General features: G+C 38.2%; 1 protein-coding gene across 6 annotated transcripts in view; it reads right to left on the reverse strand.

Annotated features, from left to right (window-relative positions):
- The window catches only part of TNKS2 (tankyrase 2), a 37,428-nt gene extending 16,759 nt beyond the window's left edge, over nucleotides 1-20,669 (reverse strand). For 3 of the 6 annotated variants that reach the window (XR_015290120.1, XR_015290119.1, XM_086900686.1), the window contains exons 1-20: nucleotides 16,686-20,314; nucleotides 15,134-15,358; nucleotides 14,094-14,189; nucleotides 13,402-13,438; nucleotides 13,016-13,091; nucleotides 11,517-11,611; nucleotides 10,913-10,979; nucleotides 9,028-9,214; nucleotides 7,983-8,104; nucleotides 7,390-7,481; nucleotides 7,226-7,304; nucleotides 6,115-6,286; nucleotides 5,502-5,581; nucleotides 4,438-4,583; nucleotides 3,897-4,062; nucleotides 3,378-3,597; nucleotides 2,871-2,980; nucleotides 1,997-2,185; nucleotides 994-1,246; nucleotides 293-375 (exon numbers count right to left, since the gene is read on the reverse strand). Coding sequence is in view for 3 of the 6 variants with exons in the window: in XM_086900686.1 (XP_086756812.1) it covers nucleotides 293-375; nucleotides 994-1,246; nucleotides 1,997-2,185; nucleotides 2,871-2,980; nucleotides 3,378-3,597; nucleotides 3,897-4,062; nucleotides 4,438-4,583; nucleotides 5,502-5,581; nucleotides 6,115-6,286; nucleotides 7,226-7,304; nucleotides 7,390-7,481; nucleotides 7,983-8,104; nucleotides 9,028-9,214; nucleotides 10,913-10,979; nucleotides 11,517-11,611; nucleotides 13,016-13,072 (2,118 nt within the window). In the remaining 3 variants the exon portion in view is untranslated. Of the gene's footprint in view, nucleotides 1-292; nucleotides 376-993; nucleotides 1,247-1,996; nucleotides 2,186-2,359; nucleotides 2,435-2,870; nucleotides 2,981-3,377; nucleotides 3,598-3,896; nucleotides 4,063-4,437; nucleotides 4,584-5,501; nucleotides 5,582-6,114; nucleotides 6,287-7,225; nucleotides 7,305-7,389; nucleotides 7,482-7,982; nucleotides 8,105-9,027; nucleotides 9,215-10,912; nucleotides 10,980-11,516; nucleotides 11,612-13,015; nucleotides 13,092-13,401; nucleotides 13,439-14,093; nucleotides 14,190-15,133; nucleotides 15,359-16,685; nucleotides 20,315-20,432 lie in introns of those variants that run through there. The other 3 variants (XR_015290118.1, XM_086900685.1, XM_086900688.1) reach the window with 2 other exon arrangements.
- Nucleotides 20,670-20,764: the final 95 nt, after the last annotated feature.

The raw sequence follows: 20,764 nt of genomic DNA on the forward strand, positions 1-20,764 counted from the left end.
TTAACACAGACTACTAATTCTGCCTACCATTTATACCACTGAAAGGAAACACTGCTACAACTGTTAAACTGATATGAACAGTACTGCCCCCACCTGTTAATCTGTAAAAATACATTATCACATACATTTATTTTATGTATCAGTTAAAAATCCAATTACAGGCCTGTCCTTCATTCCATTCATTTTGACAGTCACTCACTTAAAATCTATCTTACTGCATTATACTAACTAGTTGCTATTTATTCCATTGCTTTCTGGTCCAAAGTATTTGGAAATAAATATAACCACTTACCTGTTCTCTCTCAAATATGTCAATTAGATGATCAAGGCCAAGGTTCCGCACAAACTGATTAATGCTAAAATCTACACCTGAAACTGGGTAAGAAGAAAAACTCACAATGTACATTCATTTACTGTATTGTAAAATAAGGCATACACATCTCCCCCTGTCTGTGGGAATAATGAGACAGACAGAAATTCCTAGTCTTTTGCAGATGTGGATTAAATATAGGTATCACTAACCAGCAGCAACTTAATCTGCTCTTCTACCTCCCTAAGAGCAGTCCTTGTGCTTCCACATAACAATCCAACCAACTACCATAAATGCAAGTTACTACAGAAAATATTTTGACAAGTAAAATGTCATAGAAGTAACCTTTTACGATACCTGATCTAAGAACAGCCTCTTAAAAATAAGATAAAATTTGCAGTAAAATACTGCTTGGTATGCAGCCAAATTTCATTTGACTTCTCTTTTAAAACACAATTCACCATATTGGTTCTGTTCAGCAAGAAACATTTTAAAGGCTCTGTAAGGGGAAAACAATAAAATCTTATATTACAAGCCTTTCAGACTTTTGTTCCTCATTAATGACATCATAAGGAATGTAAATATTGCATATGTCATAATATCTCTATGAAGGGAAACTTCACACCTTTGTGTTCTTTATACCATTTGTTAAGAAATGTCATTCACCCCTAAGAAAGCCTCACCTTCTTTTTTCTCCAGAACAGTAGCTCCCTCTGCACAGTTTGTGCCAACAACAGAAGGAAGTTCAGAAAAACTACCAGACAAGTTGTCAAGACTACTTGCAGCAGACAGACTGGATGGACTGGATGGAACAGAAGAGAGGGAATCAGCTGCAGAACCTGTAGTCTGGGACACACTTATAACCTGAGGTTTGTAGCAAGTTGGTAAGGCAGAAGGAGGCATTGCTGCTGTCAGTAATGCACTGACATCGTCTGCCTAAAGAACAGAAAACAACTCATCAAAACAGAGGAACACTTACACAATTTTTCTTTTTTTTCTTAGAATTATATCATTATATCAGATTTCTTAAGTATACTGAAAAATAATATTGGGAAAACATGCATTTTACAGTGCAGCTTACAAATGGTCTTTTCTGCCAACAGCATACACGAAACTGTAAAATGTTTATACATAAAAGCTGTAAAAAGGTAAAAAGTAAAGTCCTCAATATTTTAAAAAAAAATTAGGGGCAGTTAAACAGAATTAATTTGCTACAAAAAATGAACAGAAGCTTCTACTGGCAAACAGAATTTATGAAACAAAACAGTTACTCTGAGTGTAGTTTTGGATTACATTATAATACTTAGAAAAAACACCCCTAAAAACTTAACCAGACAGTTTCTTCAATTTATGCTGCTACAACATTTGCTTATACTTTATTCTCATAATTTTTGTATTAGTCAAACTATAAGCAGTGAATTCAAAGCATCAAATTACAAACCATTAATTCATTTTGTTAGCGTTCTGAGGTTTTTTTCCCCCCAACTCCATACTGAAATAAGATGCCTGAAGCAAGAAATTATTTAAAGAAGGTTTAGAAAGCTCTATTGACTTCCCTTGCCAGGCACATACAAACCCCACAGAAACCACAGTATTTGAAACTTTGCAGAAGTGGTTGTATTACTTCAGAATGAGGTGTCACACATAGATAAGTACAGATTTCCCAAGAGGAGCCCCATCACTTACAGTGACCAGGTCCAACGGTGTTTGTCCTTCTTGGTTTTTCAGAGTAGGATCAGCCCCATGTGCCAGCAACAAGGCACAAAGCTGAGTCCTTCCTTTCTGGGCTGCTTCATGAAGTGGTGTGAAAGCCCATTTGTCTGTAGCGTTCACACATGCATTATACTTTATAAGTAAAGCTGCTACATCAACATGCTGGAAAAGTAAAGACAACTGTTAAATTCCAAGGTACCAGTGTCCTAAAATGTTTCAGAACTATTACTGCTATTTCTCTGTAATCAGAGTAATTTTCAATTTTCTTAGAAAGCATTTAATCATGATTTTAAAAAGTATTAAAGCAAGGTGCTTTCTTCCTCACCTATGACATACCAGCAAAAAGTTAAGTAAGTTTGTTCTCTTGTGAAAAAAGGACAGAGTAAAACAAAAGTCCAAATCCAGAGGAATCTGAAAGGAAAAAAGCCTGATTTTGAACTTCCAGTTTGGAAAGTTCTCCAACTATTTTTGTTAAAGACTTGATTCAAGGATAAAGATTCAGGAAGTTTACAAAAAGAATTGCTGTCTCAAGAGCAGTCATGTAAGTGAAAGTTAGATCTTCCTGATAAAACCTAACTGGCACAGGTAAGAAAAGGCATTTTATAGAACACCTTTCAGCCTGATGGCTTTTTAGGTGTTGTTCATGGTCAGAAAACTACATTTGTGATTTCATAAATTCACAGAAGTCTTTATCTATAACATAAGCTGTGATCTAATTATTCATTCTGTCTTACAGATAAGATTACATTATAACTCAATACCAAAAGCATTCTACAGAGGCTCAAAACGCTGTCAATGTACCTTCTTTTTTTTTAATAAATAAAGTCTCAAAGTTTGACATATTTACCCCATAAGATGCTGCATTATGCAGCGGAATCAAGCCTCCTTTATCCTGTGCATTCACATCTGCTCCATGCTGCAACAGGTATTCTGCGACCTCCAAATTATTGTAACCAGCTGGAATGCAGAAGGACAGAATAAACAGAATTAAAATACCACCCCCAACAGGCTGTGGAGAAGTAGTAATTCACTTAAATTACTTGAAAGTAAATTAAATTGTCAATCCCAGTGAAGACAGTGTAATACCTACTACAAAGGACAGCATTACCTTAAGAGTATTTGGTTTTAAAACCTGTCAATAAACAATAAAAAATCCTCTCTGGCTAGACAGAACAGGAAAATACTTAAACAGTTTGAAAAGCAACGTAAGATTAATATGCATAAGATATTAAATTTTTTTAAAGAAAACGTACTAAATCCTCCAGCTTGAGGCTACACTCTAAGCTTGCATAGACATAGGAAGCTCAGGCACAGTAATTAATAACTGATCAAACCAGTTAATTAGAACACTGACCTGCTAAATGTAGTGGTGTTGAATGTCGTCCTTGTGTGTCACGACAGTTGACATTGTCAGGTGAACAGAGCTTTTTCACTCGGGCCAAACAACCTTTCTTTGCAGCATCGAGGAGAGCTGCATCTCCTCTAAGTAGGTCTTGAATATCAGTATCACCATCTTTCACAAGGTCTAGAGGAGTATTTCCATCCCTGTTTTTCTTAGTAGGGTCAGCCCCATGCTGTGCACACCAAAAACAGGTGTTAAGCACGTCAGTAGAATAAACGTGCTGTATCTTAGGCATCTAATGCCTTGTTGAGCAAATATCCTAACACATATTGGAATCCTGCAGAGAGCCTTCCATTTATTGTGTGAGAGAGGACAATACAGGTGCTAACAGTATCTCTTTTACTGAAAACATTCAATAATACAATACATACAATAATTTAGAAACCACAAATCAATTTCTCAAAGAAGTCCATTTAAGTTTCAAAGTGAACAAGAAAGAAAAGAAAGTTATCTCCCTCCAGCATATGTTACCTGTAACAGGAGTTTGCAAATCTCGTATTTTCCTTTTGCTGCAGCTTCATGCAAAGGAGTGAATTTCCACAAGTCAGCTACGTTGACAACTGCACCATGTTTAACCAACAGTTCTGCAACTTCATAGTGACCATATGAGCAGGCGTTATGTAAAGGGACAAGTCCTCTGGAAACAAAAGAAGAAAAAAACTCTCTTTAAAAATAGGGTATTTTTTTCAACAAGCAATATAAACTTAAAACATAATGCATCTCTGACCATACCAAAGCATAACAGAACCTTCCTCGCCACCCCCAACAGTCTAATATAGTAGGAATAACCATTGCAGTAAAAACTTAATCAGCAGGGCACTAAAGAGAAGTAAAAGCACAGGGCCAGAGAAAAAGCTTTTAGATATTCTTAACACCTTCATTCTAACAGAAGTGTCCATGAAAATAAAAAAATGTCTGAAGAGAAATGGGATGCTTATCAGCTAACAATATTCAAAAGCTGATAGAGATGACCAATTACAATTGCCAAGAAAATATATATTCAAGCATTTACCCCTTATCTTTCGCATGTACATCAGCTCCATGCTGAAGAAGATACTCCACAACGGATACTCTGTTATATCCAGCTGCAAAATGAAGTGGTGTAGACTGACGTCCTTCAATATCTCTGCAGTTCACACTCTGGACTGTACACAGCTTCTGTGAGTTTCCCCAAACAAAACATGTCACTACATAGTGTTGACACCTCTGATTTAGTCATAGAATATTGTTATATACATCTAACTTTGCATAATTGTTTTCAATAAAAAAAAATATTTTTACAGTCTACTTTTTACAGATTGTGCCCTAAGAAAAAAAAATCCACCTGCTCCCAAATCCACACCTCTGACTTATTAATGCTTTTTATATAAGGCAAACATCTGGAGGTGATGAATGCTGTACTCTGTAATCCGTAGCAATTGTACAATACAAAGGCTTTAGGACAGATCATAATTCTAAAGCAGTCAGTGAAGGGCTGTTTGATTGCTTGCTTTGAGAAATTATACACTGACATATAATTCTGTGCTATTTTGGCTGAGGTGGAGTTAATTTTCTTCACAGTGGCTGGTATGGGGCTGTGTTTTGGATTTGTGCTGCACACAGGGCTGATAATACAGAGATGTTGTCATTGCTGAGCAGGGCTCACACAAAGCCAAGGCCTTTTCGTGCTGCCACACTGGTGAGCAGGCTGGGGGGAGACACAGCCAGGACAGGTGACCCCAGGTGACCAAAGGGCTATTCTAGACCCAATGGCATCATGCTCAGCACATAAAGTGGGGGAACAAGGAGGAAGGGGGGAACATTTCTGGTGATGGAGTTTGTCTTCCCAATCCACTGTTAAATGAGATGGAGGCCTTGCTCTCCTGGGGATGGCTGAACACCTGCTCCCCCACAGGAAGTAGTGAATTAATTCCTTATTCTACTTTGCCTGCAAGTGTGGCTTTTGCTTTGTCTATTAAACTGCTTTTATCTCAACCTGCTGGGGGGAAATTGACCAAGCAGCTTTGTGGGGCTTGATTGCTGGCTCAGGTTAAACTGTGACAAATTCCCTCTTATTTTTAAGAAGTTTAAGCTTACTTTTACGGTATCCACATCTCCAGCCTTTGCAGCCTCCAGCAATTGTCGATCTGCATCAGAATTACCTAATGGGATACCTTCTGCAAAATAAATGAAATTGCATGACAGGTAAGTGTAGGCAGTCGAAGAAATTTGTTAAGACAGGAAATAACTTGCGTTTTTTTAAAGGGAAATCCCTGAAATAAAGTTAACCAATTAATGACAAGTTTTGTCTCTGTTTACTATCTACAAGTATAGCTGCTATAGCTAATAGTATTTGGAAGTTGACTTCAGCAACGTGCTTCCTGTATGTTTTGGAATATTGTGGAACTAAAAAAGCATTCTTATTTCAGTTTCAGAATTAGACCAGATCAAGTTTATGTATGTATTATAATGTCCAAACCTTACTCTTGAAAATCCATGTATACTGTTGCTTCCACATACAAATGCAAAGCAAGCATTTTTTGTTTTGGAAACTTATTTTCTACCTTTAAGATACTCCCCACCCTACAAACATCACCTAACAGTGTCTTCTGTAGAACATTTTTTTTGTTGACTAGTCTTCACTATTATTTGACAGCACTTGGACAAGTAAAATGAGGCACCACAGTGGATCTTGAATAACTCATCATACCTTGTAGTAGCTGTTGCACACTTTCAGTCCCCATTTGTAAGGCTGTAAAGCCCTGCAGAGACACGATGGAGGGATCACATCCAGAACTCAGCAGCAGCCTGCACGTCTGAAGATGACCGCAATGTGCTGCTCTATGAAGAGAGGTCTGGCCAAGATTATCTAATGCATTAACCTAAAAATAACACAGACAAGAAATACCACCATCAAGTTAGTATTAAAGATGTTTATATTGCTGACTGGGAACATTTCACAGGTAGTATCATTACTTTAATAAAAATAACATATTTAGTATATTTCCAAAGATTATGACATTTCAAACAAAAACAATTCAAAAAGTAGCCCCCTTTTAAAGGCATGGGAATAATCCACTGCACTTTTACCACAAACAGGCGTAATTCGCTCCTTGCAGTACAGATCTTCAGTGCTAACATGTAGAACAGTTTTCACCTTGCATTAGCTTATTGTGGTTTCTCAGACTGAGGACTTCCTATGTGTTGGCTCAGTCAAAGTGTACTCAACAATTTAAAACTCTGAACCCAAACCTTAGTTTTATTCCATACTCTTCCCGTGAAGTTTAGGAAACTTCACAGCAGTCAGGCTATAATCAAATTTCCATGAGAGAGATTCAACTCCCAATCTTGGAGGGCTCAAGCACTGCAGGAGTCTCTCGTTTCCACATTTTCTTTTTCTTGAAGTTTGAACTAATCATTGTGTTATGACAACATTTTGTCTTCATTTTACTTTTTACTGCATACAACATCATGTAAAGTCTATCTGTCACACAGTTTGGTTTAGCTTCTTGCAGTTCATATACACCTCCCACTTTTTTTCTTTATGTATTCTATTAATCCTGCTGGACAATGAAGCACTGAGTAAGACACTTTGAAAGTTTTCCACTCACAGAGAGAACTGTATCTGCATTTCTTAAAAACAGGACCAAACCAACAATGATTCTATAATGTATAGGTCTGTACTGATGGATTGATGGCCTATAGCTGAAGCCTATAAATTTAGAACCTTCCAAAATAAATTATTTTACAAAAGCTGTCCATTCTCATGGTACGAAAACTTGTATAGCACATGAATGTCAAGGAAAGTATGATACTCATACCTTAGCTTCATGTTTCACAACTACTTCAACAACATCATTATGAGCCTTTTCTGATGCCACATGCAGAGGTGTCAAGAAGCTTTAAAAAAAAAGGAAGAATTCAAAATGTATTTTGCAAAATCTTCTAAAAAAAGAGTTATGAGTATTCATTTGTTACCACTCACTCTTTTGTTTTTTCATTGATATTGGCCCCTTTCCTCAGCAGCAATTCACATACTTGTTTCCTCTTAGGATATGGAGATGCAGCAGCACAGTGCTGTAAACATAAAAAAGTTTACAGTTAATGACCAGCTATCAATATCCAGGTTTTACTACTTGCTGATTAGCTGGCAGTTAAAAGCTGGTGGTGTAAAAAGACCCCCCCCACCCCCGCCAAAACACATAGAAGCTGATTAATTTGGAAGATTTCACATAAACTTTTGAATTTACTTTGGTATTTTCAATAACTGCCCTTTCTAATAACTGCTGGAAACCATAAAACAAAGCTAACATACATAGCTTGGTATTGCTTAAAATGAGACTGTTTTATGAAACCCAGTCATTTAGACATCCTAAACAGGCCTAAATAATTTATATAAGTCTTATCATTAAAAACCAAGTGTTAATCAGTGGTATTTGCTTAACTAGACACTAGATATTCCAGCGTGGTCTCAATGACAACACTTGACACTGCAGTATTTATTGCTAAACTATTAACCTAGTATGCTTAGGTTAGCTACATTATATAGAAAACCATTAATAAATCCTGATATATTACCAATGCTGTCTCATGTGTCTGAGGATGCTTGAAGTTCACTGTTTCCAAAGAAAGATGCTTCTTTATACGAGCTACATCTGATTCTCTTGCGGCCTGTAGCAGTGAGTGACCTTTGAATTCATCTTTAAAAACAAAGAAATACATAACAGAGGGTTAGATTCCTTGGCTCAAGAAGGATCAAGAGAATTGCTTCTTTTAGTTAAAAAAAAAATAAAAAAATAATTTTATTCAGCAGACCATGGAGCACACATTTCCAAGTCTGACTCAAGCTATTACATCACTTTACAGAACTTGTTAGTTAAGTCCAAACACTACACAAATTTTGCTTTGTTTCTAAACCAAAGCCAGACACATCCAAACTTGCTGCACAAGATCTATTTCACTCACAACTCTAAGTTCTACTGTTCACATAGATGCTAACTCAAGCATACAAAAATCCCTACTTCTGATCTATTCTTGGAGAATCATTTCTAGATGCTAGCATGAAGCCTAGACAAGTTTTGTAAATATCCCAGAAAGTTATTGTTTGATCACTCAAGGATGGAATTGGAGGTCACTCTTTTCAACTCTTAAAGTTTGCTGGACAAAAATCAATGCCCTTCATCTACTTCTTTGAACTTTGAGTGATTGTGGGACATTCAAACATATTCAGCACTTTAAAAAGTTATTTTTTCTTTTCTTCAAATAAAAACCTGTGGAATAAAAATTAGTATTTCAACAATCTTGATGCAATAACAGAAACAAGTACAGGAAATCAAAGTGTATTGACAAGGTCATGAAGGAAAGCATGTAATAGGGGAAAAGTTACAAAACCCATCACAACAACTTGACTATAAAACTGACAGTAAAACTATTTTAAATGCCTACATTCAGAAAATCTAGCACTTTCAAATTATAAACAGTGAAATATACTGCGGAACATTGCACAATTAGTTTTAAAGCGTAAGCATTTTCCAAATCTGGTTTCTGGCAGGTCACTGTCTAGGGAATCTAATTACACATTACAAGCTGTAAAACTGTAGAACTGATCCCACTTTATACTCACATGCTAATCGTTCTTTTAATTGGGGAGTTGGAGCCAAATCAATGGTGCTTTTGTTGTGACAGTTCAACAGTGTTGGGTCAGCACCATAACTTAACAAAAGAGAACATACTTCCACCCTGTTCTTAGAAGCTGCTTCATGCAGAGGGGTGAATTGCCACAGATCCATTGCATTCACACATGCTCCATGCTTGAAATGGAAAGGGGTAAAAAAAGATGCAATCAAAACCAGGACGTTAGAAAAAGACTATGTTATTAGTTTTAATACAGTAGACTGTAATAATAAAAATAAATGCTTATATGCAAACCGTTCCAAGACACTCATTTTCAATCTAACACAACATTTCAGCACACTGTGGTTTTTAATCACCTGGTGTCCCACAGGTACATTCAAAGAAGCCAAAGACTAGCTAGTCTTTTCAGGCTTTTTTTCAGAAAGGAAGGGAGATCTGCTACAGGTGAAATCAGAGAAAAAGAAATATTCATATTCTCCAAGTCACCTGCGATCAAGCTCTGATTCTCTGCAACTCTAGAAAATGTCTAGAACGACCAGCTGCACTAAGATAAATACATGTTCTGTGAATATGTATATGAATACCCCAAGATATGAGTGCCATGGTATCCAAAATGAGATGGGCACTCAAAGTTAATTTAAATTCAAAACATTTAAGTACAAGATTCTACAAGTAATGCTCTTGGATGAGTAACATATGTGTAATATGTACAGAATTATTTTGATTGCACTTCAAGTTCAGTCTGTAAGCAAGTACATGCTCTTTCCCATTACTTCTCTTAAAGCTGAATGGCTTTGCAAAAAGTAATTCAGAATTCTCTGGAGCAGAAATCCAATATGGAATATAACTCTAGATAAATAGTTAAAACACAAAGTAGTGCACAGGCAAAAGTTCATTTGTGGGGCTGTGTCTGGTACCACCATTGTAAAAATTCACTTTACAACTGGCCTCTGAAGTAAAAAACATCATGACTCTTCATACTTACTACAATGTAAGATTATTTTAATAGTTTTTTTTACTTAATTTTTTGCTAAACAAATAGAAATGTACATGGAATTAGTGGGGGGCTGAAACACAAAAACAAAACAATAGCTGTTCCCTGAGCAGCCAAATGTCTGGAGTTACATAGCAGAACACTCTCAGCTGTTACAATGATATTGATTTGCTGTGCCAGCTGAGAATACACACAGCTCAAAACTCCTTTCTTTGGTGGAATACACCTATTATGTTGAAGCACACATCTTCAAGCCATTAGTTTAATGTGCATCATACTTATCTTCAAGACTAACATAATCCAGACAAACCACTTCAGTTCCAAGAGCTCCCTTTTGTTAGGAAAACTGACAGGCTTCTCTTCCTTTGGGGCGGAAGGCTACAATTCAGAGCCAGAACTGATACAGTAAAATTAATTTCCTCAAAAGACTGATTGCTCTTTAATTTTAAAGCATTTGCTATTTTTCCCAGTACTCTTTCTAAACACCTCTTATTGCTTTGTCTTCTAAAATATTCTTCTACTGTCAAACTCAAAATATCACTCAGCTTGTAGGGTTTTTTTCAGTGGGGTTCGTTGGGTTTTTTTGGGTGAGTGTAGAAAGATCGAGGCAAGCAGTACTTACTTGGTGGTATGAAAATATTCAACTTTGGAGCAGATCAAGTTAAAAACAGAAAGCACATTTCTAAAGAAAAAGCTTCCTTGCAATCAGAAGATTCTGTAACTCCAGCTTAATAATCACTAACATGTAGAGCAAAAGCAATTTATCATTCTTTAAGGTTTGTAAATCTACGTACAAAATAAAAAAATACGCAACTTCTATTAGTCTATTATAAACTGCTCTTATTTAATAATATGCAATTTCATCTCTTCAAAAACCAACCTTTACTAGAAGCTCTGTTACTTCATAATGACCATAGGAACAGGCATTGTGAAGTGGCACCAGATCTCTACATAGAAGAAAAAGAAGGATGATTATTTTAGTACACATACATTAATTTCAAATGCATCTAACACACTGCAGCTGGTACTATGCTTTACGTTGAATATTTTACAAAAGGAATATGATAAATGTTCGAATGAAACTATAGGGAAATAAGAAGCTGTAGGAACCAGAAAATCCCATCAGCATTTATCAGAACAGAAAGCAACTAAATTAATGAGATGACAAGTGAATGGAATTGTCCCAATTGCATTGCTGCAGATGAAGTGGTTCCACTCAGACTTGGAACCCCAAGCAGGAAGAACTAAGTGCAGGGGTTGTTCAGGAGTGACCCTAACTACATCCTTTTTCACAAGAACAACGCTGTAGTATCTTCACCTGTGAAAACAAATCAACTTGCATTTCTGTCACAACAGAAAGGTTAAAGGTGACAAACAGTCTCAAGCTGGAAATTCTTTGTGGTTAAACAGTATTACTGCTCATAACTTCACCTCAATTTTTAACAAATTCTGTTTATTCTGAACAAAGGGAAACAGGAACCTACCCTTTATCCTTAGCGTGTACATCAGCTCCATGCTGCAGTAAGAGCTGGACTATCTTTACACGGTTATACCCAGCTGCTAAATGTAATGGAGTAGACTGAAACAACAGAATGTAGAATAAATCAGTAACACAAACAACAAACATCAAATAAACACAACAAAATCACGGTTAATTTTGTATTTCTTTTTTCACAACTTGTTAACAGTACTAAATGCCCAAGTCCTTCAAGACTTACAAGTTTAAAAAAAAACATCCCAGTGTGCTTGAATCAGATATTTGGTAACTATATTCTTTGTTCACTGACTACTCTTGAAGTCAACATAAACACAAATTTCAAATTTACTTCATCACTAATACAAAGGCCATTTTGGGGTTTTTAGCCTACCATAGTTGTAAATACTTTGCTGGCACAAATTATGTCCTTGTGAAAGGAGAAAAACAGGAATACCATTAGCAACAAATAACTGTTAAACTATGAAGAAGTCTCTCTGCCTATCAGTGAAGTAAATTTAAAAATTATGAAGAGGAATTATTATTCACATTTGTGAGTGTAGTAAGTGAGCAGGGTGTAGGGGAAATTTCATGTCTTCCCAACTCTCATCCTCCACAGAGCTGACAGCTCTATGATCTTTTCTAGCAAATGCATTCAAGCATCAGCAGCACTAAGGAGCTACAAATTAGTGAGGAGAAACCTTATTCCCTGCATTTACAAACCCATCTACTGAACCAGATTTCTGCAGTTCCTAGAGGATGAACCTCGTAATCAGATGAGAAAATAGAGATGCATCAGTGTTTTGGAGATCCCAGTATTACACACACACACACATATACATAAATATATATATATGTGTATATATATATACATATACATACACACATACATATATATATATATACACATATATATATACACACACACACCACAAAGCCTCACAAAGGGGAAGTAACTAGATCAAAAGTTGGGTGAATGAGTACCAATATTTAATGAGAATAAGGATGCCAAAAAGTGATACTCAATAACCTGAACCTTCCATAGGCTAGAGGCTGAACATAAAAGACTCAGGATTTTTCAGAATGCAGATTTGGAACGTCTGAACATTTTTTTCTTTACCATTGAACAGCTTGTTCCTGGAAGAGGAGCAGCAATTTGCCTAAGGGTGCCTGTGAAACAAAACACCTGTGTGTTTTTTCCCTGCTAAGATCAAAAATCTGTGAAAAGGCCTCCCTTCTTTGTCACTGGAGATCTGGAGGCCAAGCAGAAGTTTCAACTGAAAAGCTGTTTGTTTATTGCTCCTATATAGAATTATTTGCATAGTCCTTTTAAGACTAAAAAAAACAAACAAAAAAAACCTCAGCTGTCTGCTGGAGAGGTGGAATCTTATTTTCTCACATACAGAGAAGAAAACCGATTCTATGTTTAACATTTTTAAAATCTGGTCAAACAATAACTGGACCATAGAAGAGATAACTACTTTTAAATCAAGTGTTACATAAAAATACCTTTCTGCCATCACTTGCATGACAGTTAACATTTAATGGTGTAAGAAGAGACATCATCTTTTCCTCATTTCCACTCCTGAAAAACAAGATATGAAATGAGCAAAAATATTCTTATTCCATTTTTTAGTAGCTTATCCTGGTTATCTATTTTTCACTGTGATAATGTTCAACAGATCTGAAGCAACACATTCCCCTCGGTATTGTCAGCAATAAAGGGAAAACAAAAAAGCATTTATGCAACTAATTTCATAGCTTCATTCACAGAAAATAGCCAAAAAGCTTAGCATTTAGAGGGAATGCAAGCTCCTGAGACTACATATCTATATATTAGTTACACAAAATTCTGAAAATATAACTAATTCCAGTTATTTTCCAAACATACATACCTGGCACTTTCTAAGAGTTCATCCTTCTTGTATTCACCTAGAACAACAAAGGGCTTTTTTTAGCTGTCAAATAAATATCTACATGTGAAGTTCACTACTTATCCTCCTCTTCTAATATTTTATAGAATGTAAGTGTTAGAAGTACTTACAAATACTCTTTTCAGCTGTTAAGGGGAGCTTTTAAACAAAAGGAAGGGTGAGTTTTTACACATGCAGGTATTGATAGGACAAAGGGAAATGTGTCTAAACTACAAGAGGAGAGATTTAGATTAAATGGTAAGAGGAAATTCTTTACTCTGAGGGTAGTGAGGCATTGGAACAGGCTGCCCAAAGAAGTTGTGAATTCTCTGCCCCTGGATTTGTTTAAGGCCATGTTGGATGGGGTCTGGGCAACCTGGTTTAGTCAATGTTCCTGCCCATGACAGGGGGTGGGAACAATGTGATCTTTAAGGTCCCTTCCAACCTAAGCCATTCTATGATTCCAAAAAATTTGACAGTTCATCACTGAACTAGCATGATCAGCTATCCAGAATATATGCCACGGCTAAGATGATGAAAGCCGTAAGGGAATTCTATTTAGAAGTATAAACCACAAACAAGTTAAAGTGGTACCAAAAAGACAACCCCCAAACTACTGTGTTATATCAGTTCAACTGTTACTAGCATAAAGAAATCTGAAGATTATCACTTACCAGTCAGCACTGCTTTTGCAGACGGATCTGCTAAATCCAAAGCTGTCCTTCCATCTGTGTTCCGGATGGTTGGTTCAGCACCATGCTGCAACAGTACTACAAAAATGCCAAAGTATTCCATGAGAAAACAATTCTACAAGACAAGGTTTATGAGACATATCATTACTGTAATCTGCAAGCAACAAAAGAAACATACTAACTTCCTTTCTCAAATTTTTAATGTCAGCATTCTGCAATGTCATCTGTGACTAGCATATCTGATGAAACATGTCTAGACACATTTTAAGAGAAAAAAGCAATCAGAAAGAGAACAACCACAGACTGACAGAGACAATCTCAGCTGAAAGCTTGTGACTGACCCACCAGAAAAACTCAGCAACTATTTTCCATCAGCTCCATATCCTGTGCTGTCCTAATCTGCAGACAGCAGTGGCAGGCTGTGCATGCTGCACTCACACTCAGGCCAAACAGGCAATGTTATCTGTAAAGCTCCCTAGAGCTCTACAGCTCTCTTAAAGTAAGTGGCAGCAAACCACACCATCAAGAAATGTTTCTTGACTACGTGTCTAACTTTCTACCTCTTCCTTAAAGAACTTTCCTTAAGAACTGTGTAGGCAAAACAGGTAGTCAATATAATTGAAGTTTTCCCATCTTTAATTAATTTAACACAGTTGCTACACATAACACAGAATGAATCCTTTATTAAGATCACTTTTGTTCTTTCCACTGCACAGTGATCAGAAGCAGAAGGCAGTATGAGTCTAGGCTGAAATAGAAGAGAATTTAGCACCATCATGACACTTTAAACCACTTTTCCTATGATGTCAATGTGAACCTTTATAGGTAGACAATTATAAAAAATAGAACCAAAAACTTTTATCTTTTAACAGTGAGATATGAATGGTAGTTTACAAAAGATGTTTACTTTTAACCCTTTTATTAGCCATAGCTCCATAGAGAGAAAATGGTCTTTAAAGGGCTCTTGATTTTTCACAGTAAAAACAAGTGAGTCAGTCACAGGAAGAGTGGGAGAAAATTACCAATGCAGACATCTGTCTTCCCCTTAATTGCAGCTTCATGAAGGGGAGTGTAATTCCAATTATCTCGAGCATTAGGATCTGCGCCGTGCCGCAAGAGCAAATTGACAACTTCAGCATGGCCAAAAGAGCAAGCGTTGTGAAGAGGAATAAGGCCTCCATCATCTCGTGCGTGGACGTTGGCACCACTTTGAAGTAAATATTCAACTACATCCTTCCGACCAAAACCTGGAAGAGGAAAAGGGAGAAAAGACTTCAAGGTGGGGCAAGAGAAATTCCTGCCCCAGATGTGCAGGTTAAACCAACTAACTTCAATAATACTCCGAAAGACAATCACAAGTGCCATGTTTTACTAAGGATGTTTCTGAAACTCTTAAAAATCAGATTGAACTCAGTAGAAAAATAATATTAAAGATTACAGAAACAGTATCTGCATAGGATTCCCTCAAATTTCAGCTGTATCTTGCATACTTATATAATGGCAAATGAACTAGGACATCAAACTGTATCTATATTTGCTCCACTATCTCCACATGAGGCCAGAACGCTTTAGGATTTCTGTTTGTAGCCGTTATACCTGGTTATGTTCCAAAGGCCACCTCAATGGCCATGAATTGTCTCTGAATGTTCCATGAATGTCTCTGTGGGTCTCAGCAATTATTAGGGCAGGTAAGAGCCGTATTTTAGTATGTATCAGTCTTCTGCCAAGTACCTTCTGGGAAACAACTCATGTGTGCAGGACTTGGCCTTCCTTGCTTTAAATATCTGAATTACAAACTCTTTTCCTGAACAGATCAGGATCTGGATGAAGTCTTGAGCTTCCCCCTCAGTGGGAATAACTACAAAGTTGTCAACACCATTGATACCCAGCTTGCAGCAAATTTAAACTTTGCTACAGATCACCCATAGGATATCCATGGTCGGTTTAAGTCCTTTCAACCATAACTTAGGAATGGTGTATATTCCTGATAACAACACAGCATTTCAGGGGCAAAGTCACCAAAGCTTACAAGTGTCAGCATTTCAGTTATAACTGAACTTTCAGCCTTAGTTTAGTTGTGACTAAAACTTTTCATAGCATGTTCTTCACAAAATTTGACTTCAGTAAATCCCTTCTATGGAGCAAGAAGCACTTTTACCACCTGGAGCTCCCAAAAAACCCCAATGCCGCTACTGAGCAACTTCTGGATCCCACTTGCTAGGGGAAGATCATGTAGACAAACTGTGTATGTCAGATAGAGAGGCCTGGACAGGTATTCAGAAATAATTTAGTTAAATTCTCACTTTACTCTTCTTCCCTCAAAAATCTCGTAAGGAACCACATTCACCACAGATTCATCATTATTGTAACAATCATTTTATGTCAAACTTTCGAATCACAGCATGAACTTAAAGGTGTTTTCCAGTAACAGTCACAAGGCTATACTGGTGATGTGCTTCTTCAAAATACAATACTAACAATACAAATCTTAGCTTACTAGCACCTTGCCCCTTTGATAGAACCACAGACCCTATAGCAAATTCACTTTTGAGTCTCACCATGACACTTACCCACCTTGCCTGTCCTAACAGAGAACAGGAGCTCAGCATACTTGGGATGAGAACTGGATCAGATACATGGTCCATGCAAAACCAATTTATCTGCACAGGCACAGTAAGTCATTCACTGCACATGCATGCATATTTCTGCTGCCAAAAAAAAATATTAGTAGCTACACCCATGCAGCCTTATTGTCTATATTACATTATATGCATCATGTTTCTCATTCTTAAATATGCTTAGCTATTCTAAGTATTATAAATACTGTTATTTTGCTTGAATGTGTCCTGATATTTTTCTTGCTTCTTCAAGCTTTCAAAAATGTCTGTTTATAGTTTGAATATATACTCAAATCATAATAAATTATTTTGAGAAACTACTCAAAAGAGACCTTCACATGTACCAGAGTTCCTGCAGACACAATCAAAACTGTTATTTGATGACAGACTGCTTGGTATTTTCTTCTCTGAGTACCAAAAAATGCTCTCCAGGACTGCTGCAATTATGTTAGAGAAGACTGTGATCAAATTCTTTGTCCAGAAGTTACATATTTGGTAGCTAAACCACTCATTCTTGTACAGAAGGCATTCTTACCCCTCAAAGTATTGATGCAAAGCCACGCTTTTACAGGTAAAATTCCTCAGCAGGAATCAACATCATAATTGCAAATCAGCTGTAGTAAACCTTATTATAGGCATAGAGAATTCCCTTGGATCCCTCTGTTTAAAACAGAGGTTCAATCAGATACAATTCATGAGCAGTCCATAGCTTCTCTCTCAGCAAAGCCTGCATCTATTCAGAAGGTATCTGAGGTACATACAGCAACACCCCTCAGCTACCTGCAGCTAAAGTCGATGAAATTAACTCATTTGTATCACACCAATTTTTGTAAATTCTCTCCAGCACTGAGTGCACAGCAGGGATTCTTTACTTCCTTGGTGAAGCATCTGTACAACAGGGCACCATATATGGAAGGGGAATTATTTTCCCATAACTTTCTAGTACAGAGGAAGTGGCCAAACTTCACAATGGTCTCTGCCTCTGCTTTTTCCCTGAGAACGGAAAGCAGGGGCAGTCTCTGCTATCACTGGAAGGCAGTCACTGCCTATTCTTTACGGTTGCTCTTCACCATTAGTTGGCTGCAGTAACAACTATTTCAACACTTAAAAAAATTCAAACATTGTAATTTTTAAGAAGTAGGGGTTTTATTTAGCTCTTAAGCTTTTATCAAGAGACCACCTAAATGGGATCACAGCTTTCAACTGTGCAAGGTATCACCTTAATCATCATGAACTCTTTGTTTTTTATTGCCAGTAAGAAAGGCTGGCTACTCTGGACCTCGAGCTGACACTCTTCTACCACCTGTGACACTCACGCAGCTCACTGCACTTGTCCCCTGAAAAAAAGCTGACAATTCCCAATTATTAATCATAGTAGAAATGTACAACCGTGTGCAATTAAAAAAATGTATTTATTTACAGTCACTGTGTGTCATAATTGACATTCAGCTACTTTTGACGGGATAAAAAACTAACAGAAAGAACTTAGCTCAAATTCTTCTCCCCTACCCTGAGTGTTTGTATTTTTTATGAATTTTAGATTGTAGGAAGGGCATTTTGGCACTTGCCAAGTCCTTAAAACCTTGTGATACTTTGAACTTTGACACACACTGTGATGAAAAAGGCTGACTTGAGGAAGTATATGCAGCTTATAATGGGAGAGGATGAAGCCTCTTTTACTGTGAAGGGTGGTGGGCTCTTGATTAAACCTTCAGGATAACTTTAACTATCACACACAGCTGTGTATTACAAAACCCAAAGAGTGACCTCCAGCAAAACTCCAATATATATTACTTCTGATAATGACACATTTCTAGGGAGAGCTTGAAGCTTTTTTACTTTTTACATCTTTTACTTGAAAATCCACCTTTACAAACTGACTCATGGAAAAAGAGAAATTTGGTTTATTTTTTAAAAATAATGTTAGGTAAGATCTGGGAAAAAACTTAGAAAATAAAACCCAGGTTCAGACCCAGAATGTCACTGAAAAAGGAAAAAAGGGCAATACAAAACATGGTATATTTCAGCTTCAACTCTTCTATAAAAGAAGTATTGAAACTGAATGAAACTAGTCAGAGAAGTTTTGTAATGTATTTTCTAAGAACACCCAGACAAGTAGGATAAACAAAGCAGGAATACAACAGATTTTTTGCTTTTACTTCCTGGAATGTGACTCCTTTAGAGGCAAAGACAAAAGAAATGAGTATTACTCCAACTGTGAATAATAGGGGAAATGCAAAACCAGTCAGGCACAAGTCCAAGAGCTACTTACATTCACCTTTCACACAGAGCCTATTGCAGGTGGGCTGAAAGCTCCAGAGCTCGATCTGAGGTGGTAAAGAGAGCTCCACTGAGAAATCACACAAGTGTTTTCTATCACATGTTAACCAGAAACTCTCAGCATCTTCTACAGGCCGGTGGGAGGAGCAATTAACTTCTCTGTACCAAGTCTGAAGAAGACTTGGGCATGACAAGGGTCTCCCATTTACACACCAACCTGTTTAACATTAGAAATCTAAGGGCTACATGAACTTTTTAAAGAAAAGTCTTTCTACAGATCAGGAGTAATTTAAAGTCAAGACAGAGCACCTCTGTTCAGAGAGATAAACTAGATCAATGTAGTGAATGAGAAACATCTTAGGCAAAAAAACCTCAAACTAAAAAAAGCAAATAAATAAAAACAATCCCTCCCTTTTACAAAATGCTCTGAAACATACAGAGTTGTTTAGAAGTTTGGAGTTTATAAGGGGACAGGCAGGATTGCTGCATATTAAAAAAAAGCTACAAAATCTGTTTTCCTCTGACAGGATATTTTGTCTCCTGAGCTGTCTTGCGGATCAAGCTTCTTAAATTTATGAAATACTGCTGGCCTGAGGAGGCTTTCAAGAACCTAGACCTCTTAAGTCTGAGTCAAGCTCTCTTAATATGAGGAAAGGACACCTGAAGCAGAAACCTTTACCAAGACAATCTAATAAAGTAACAAGCATCTTTGTTACTATTCATACTATTTAGCTGAAAAAAAGCTGCTGTTTTCTGCTGCTTGTCAGTCTTAGGGTCCTACATCTAAGGCTGTAATTAAACCAAAACAACCAACATTAAAACAACAGTCACAGTCTGAAAAGGTGGGATACAATCTTCTAGCTTGTTGCCACCGAAAGCAGTTGTCCTGTGACGTCAGTTGTTTGCTTACTTACGTCCTGAATTAACAAAGTCCATTTGTCACAGATAAGAACGCAAAAAGCTTAGAAATGGTGTTATCTGACAAGCACCTTCAAGAGTTCAATTCTAAAAACGCACAGGCCTGCTGAAATCCGTAAGAACTGTACGTGGTACATGCGTCTCCATCAGAGCTCACGTGTCACAACACGAACAGTATAAACCCCACTCCAGATGTGTCCTCAAAGGCAGATGCCTTTTTTTTTTTTAAAAAAAAAAGGAGAAATAAAAAAAAGAAAAAGGGAATAAGCGAGAGGACACAGCTGTACCGCTTGGCGACCCCCACCGCGTGTGTGACACCGACTCGGTCCCGGGGCCGGGCCGGGCCGGGCCAGGCTGCGGGCGATGCTCGGGGCCCGCAGAGCGCTCGGACCCCCGCGCTGCGCCCGGCCAGAGCGGCGAGGCCCGAGCGGCCCGGCTCTACCCCGCGGCCCTGCCCGGCGCCCGGGAAGGCGGTGCTGCCCCCCGGCTCCCCCTGCCCCGGTACCTGCGGCGAAGTGCAGCGGGCTGGACTTCCTGCCCGCCGTGTCCCGGCTGTTCACGTTCTCGGGCCGCACCAGCCGCTTGACCCGCTCCACGTCTCCGTTCCTGCAGGCCTCGAACAGCTCCCGGGCCGGCTCGGCCGCCGCCGCGCCGCAGCCCGGCGCTTCGGCCAGAGCGGCCGCGCCGCCCGCGCACCTTCGGCCCGCCATGGCCGGGCCGGGCCGGGCCGGGCCCCGCGCAGCCCCCGCCGCCCCTCACGGCCCGCGGGGCTCCGCACGCGCTGCGGGGCGGGCGCTGCGCCCAGCGGAGGGATCCGGGCAGCGCCGGCCTCGTGCG

The sequence above is a fragment of the Cyanistes caeruleus genome, chromosome 8 (genome assembly GCF_971803275.1).
Source record: "Cyanistes caeruleus chromosome 8, bCyaCae1.hap1.1, whole genome shotgun sequence".
Taxonomy (NCBI): Eukaryota; Metazoa; Chordata; class Aves; order Passeriformes; family Paridae; genus Cyanistes; species Cyanistes caeruleus.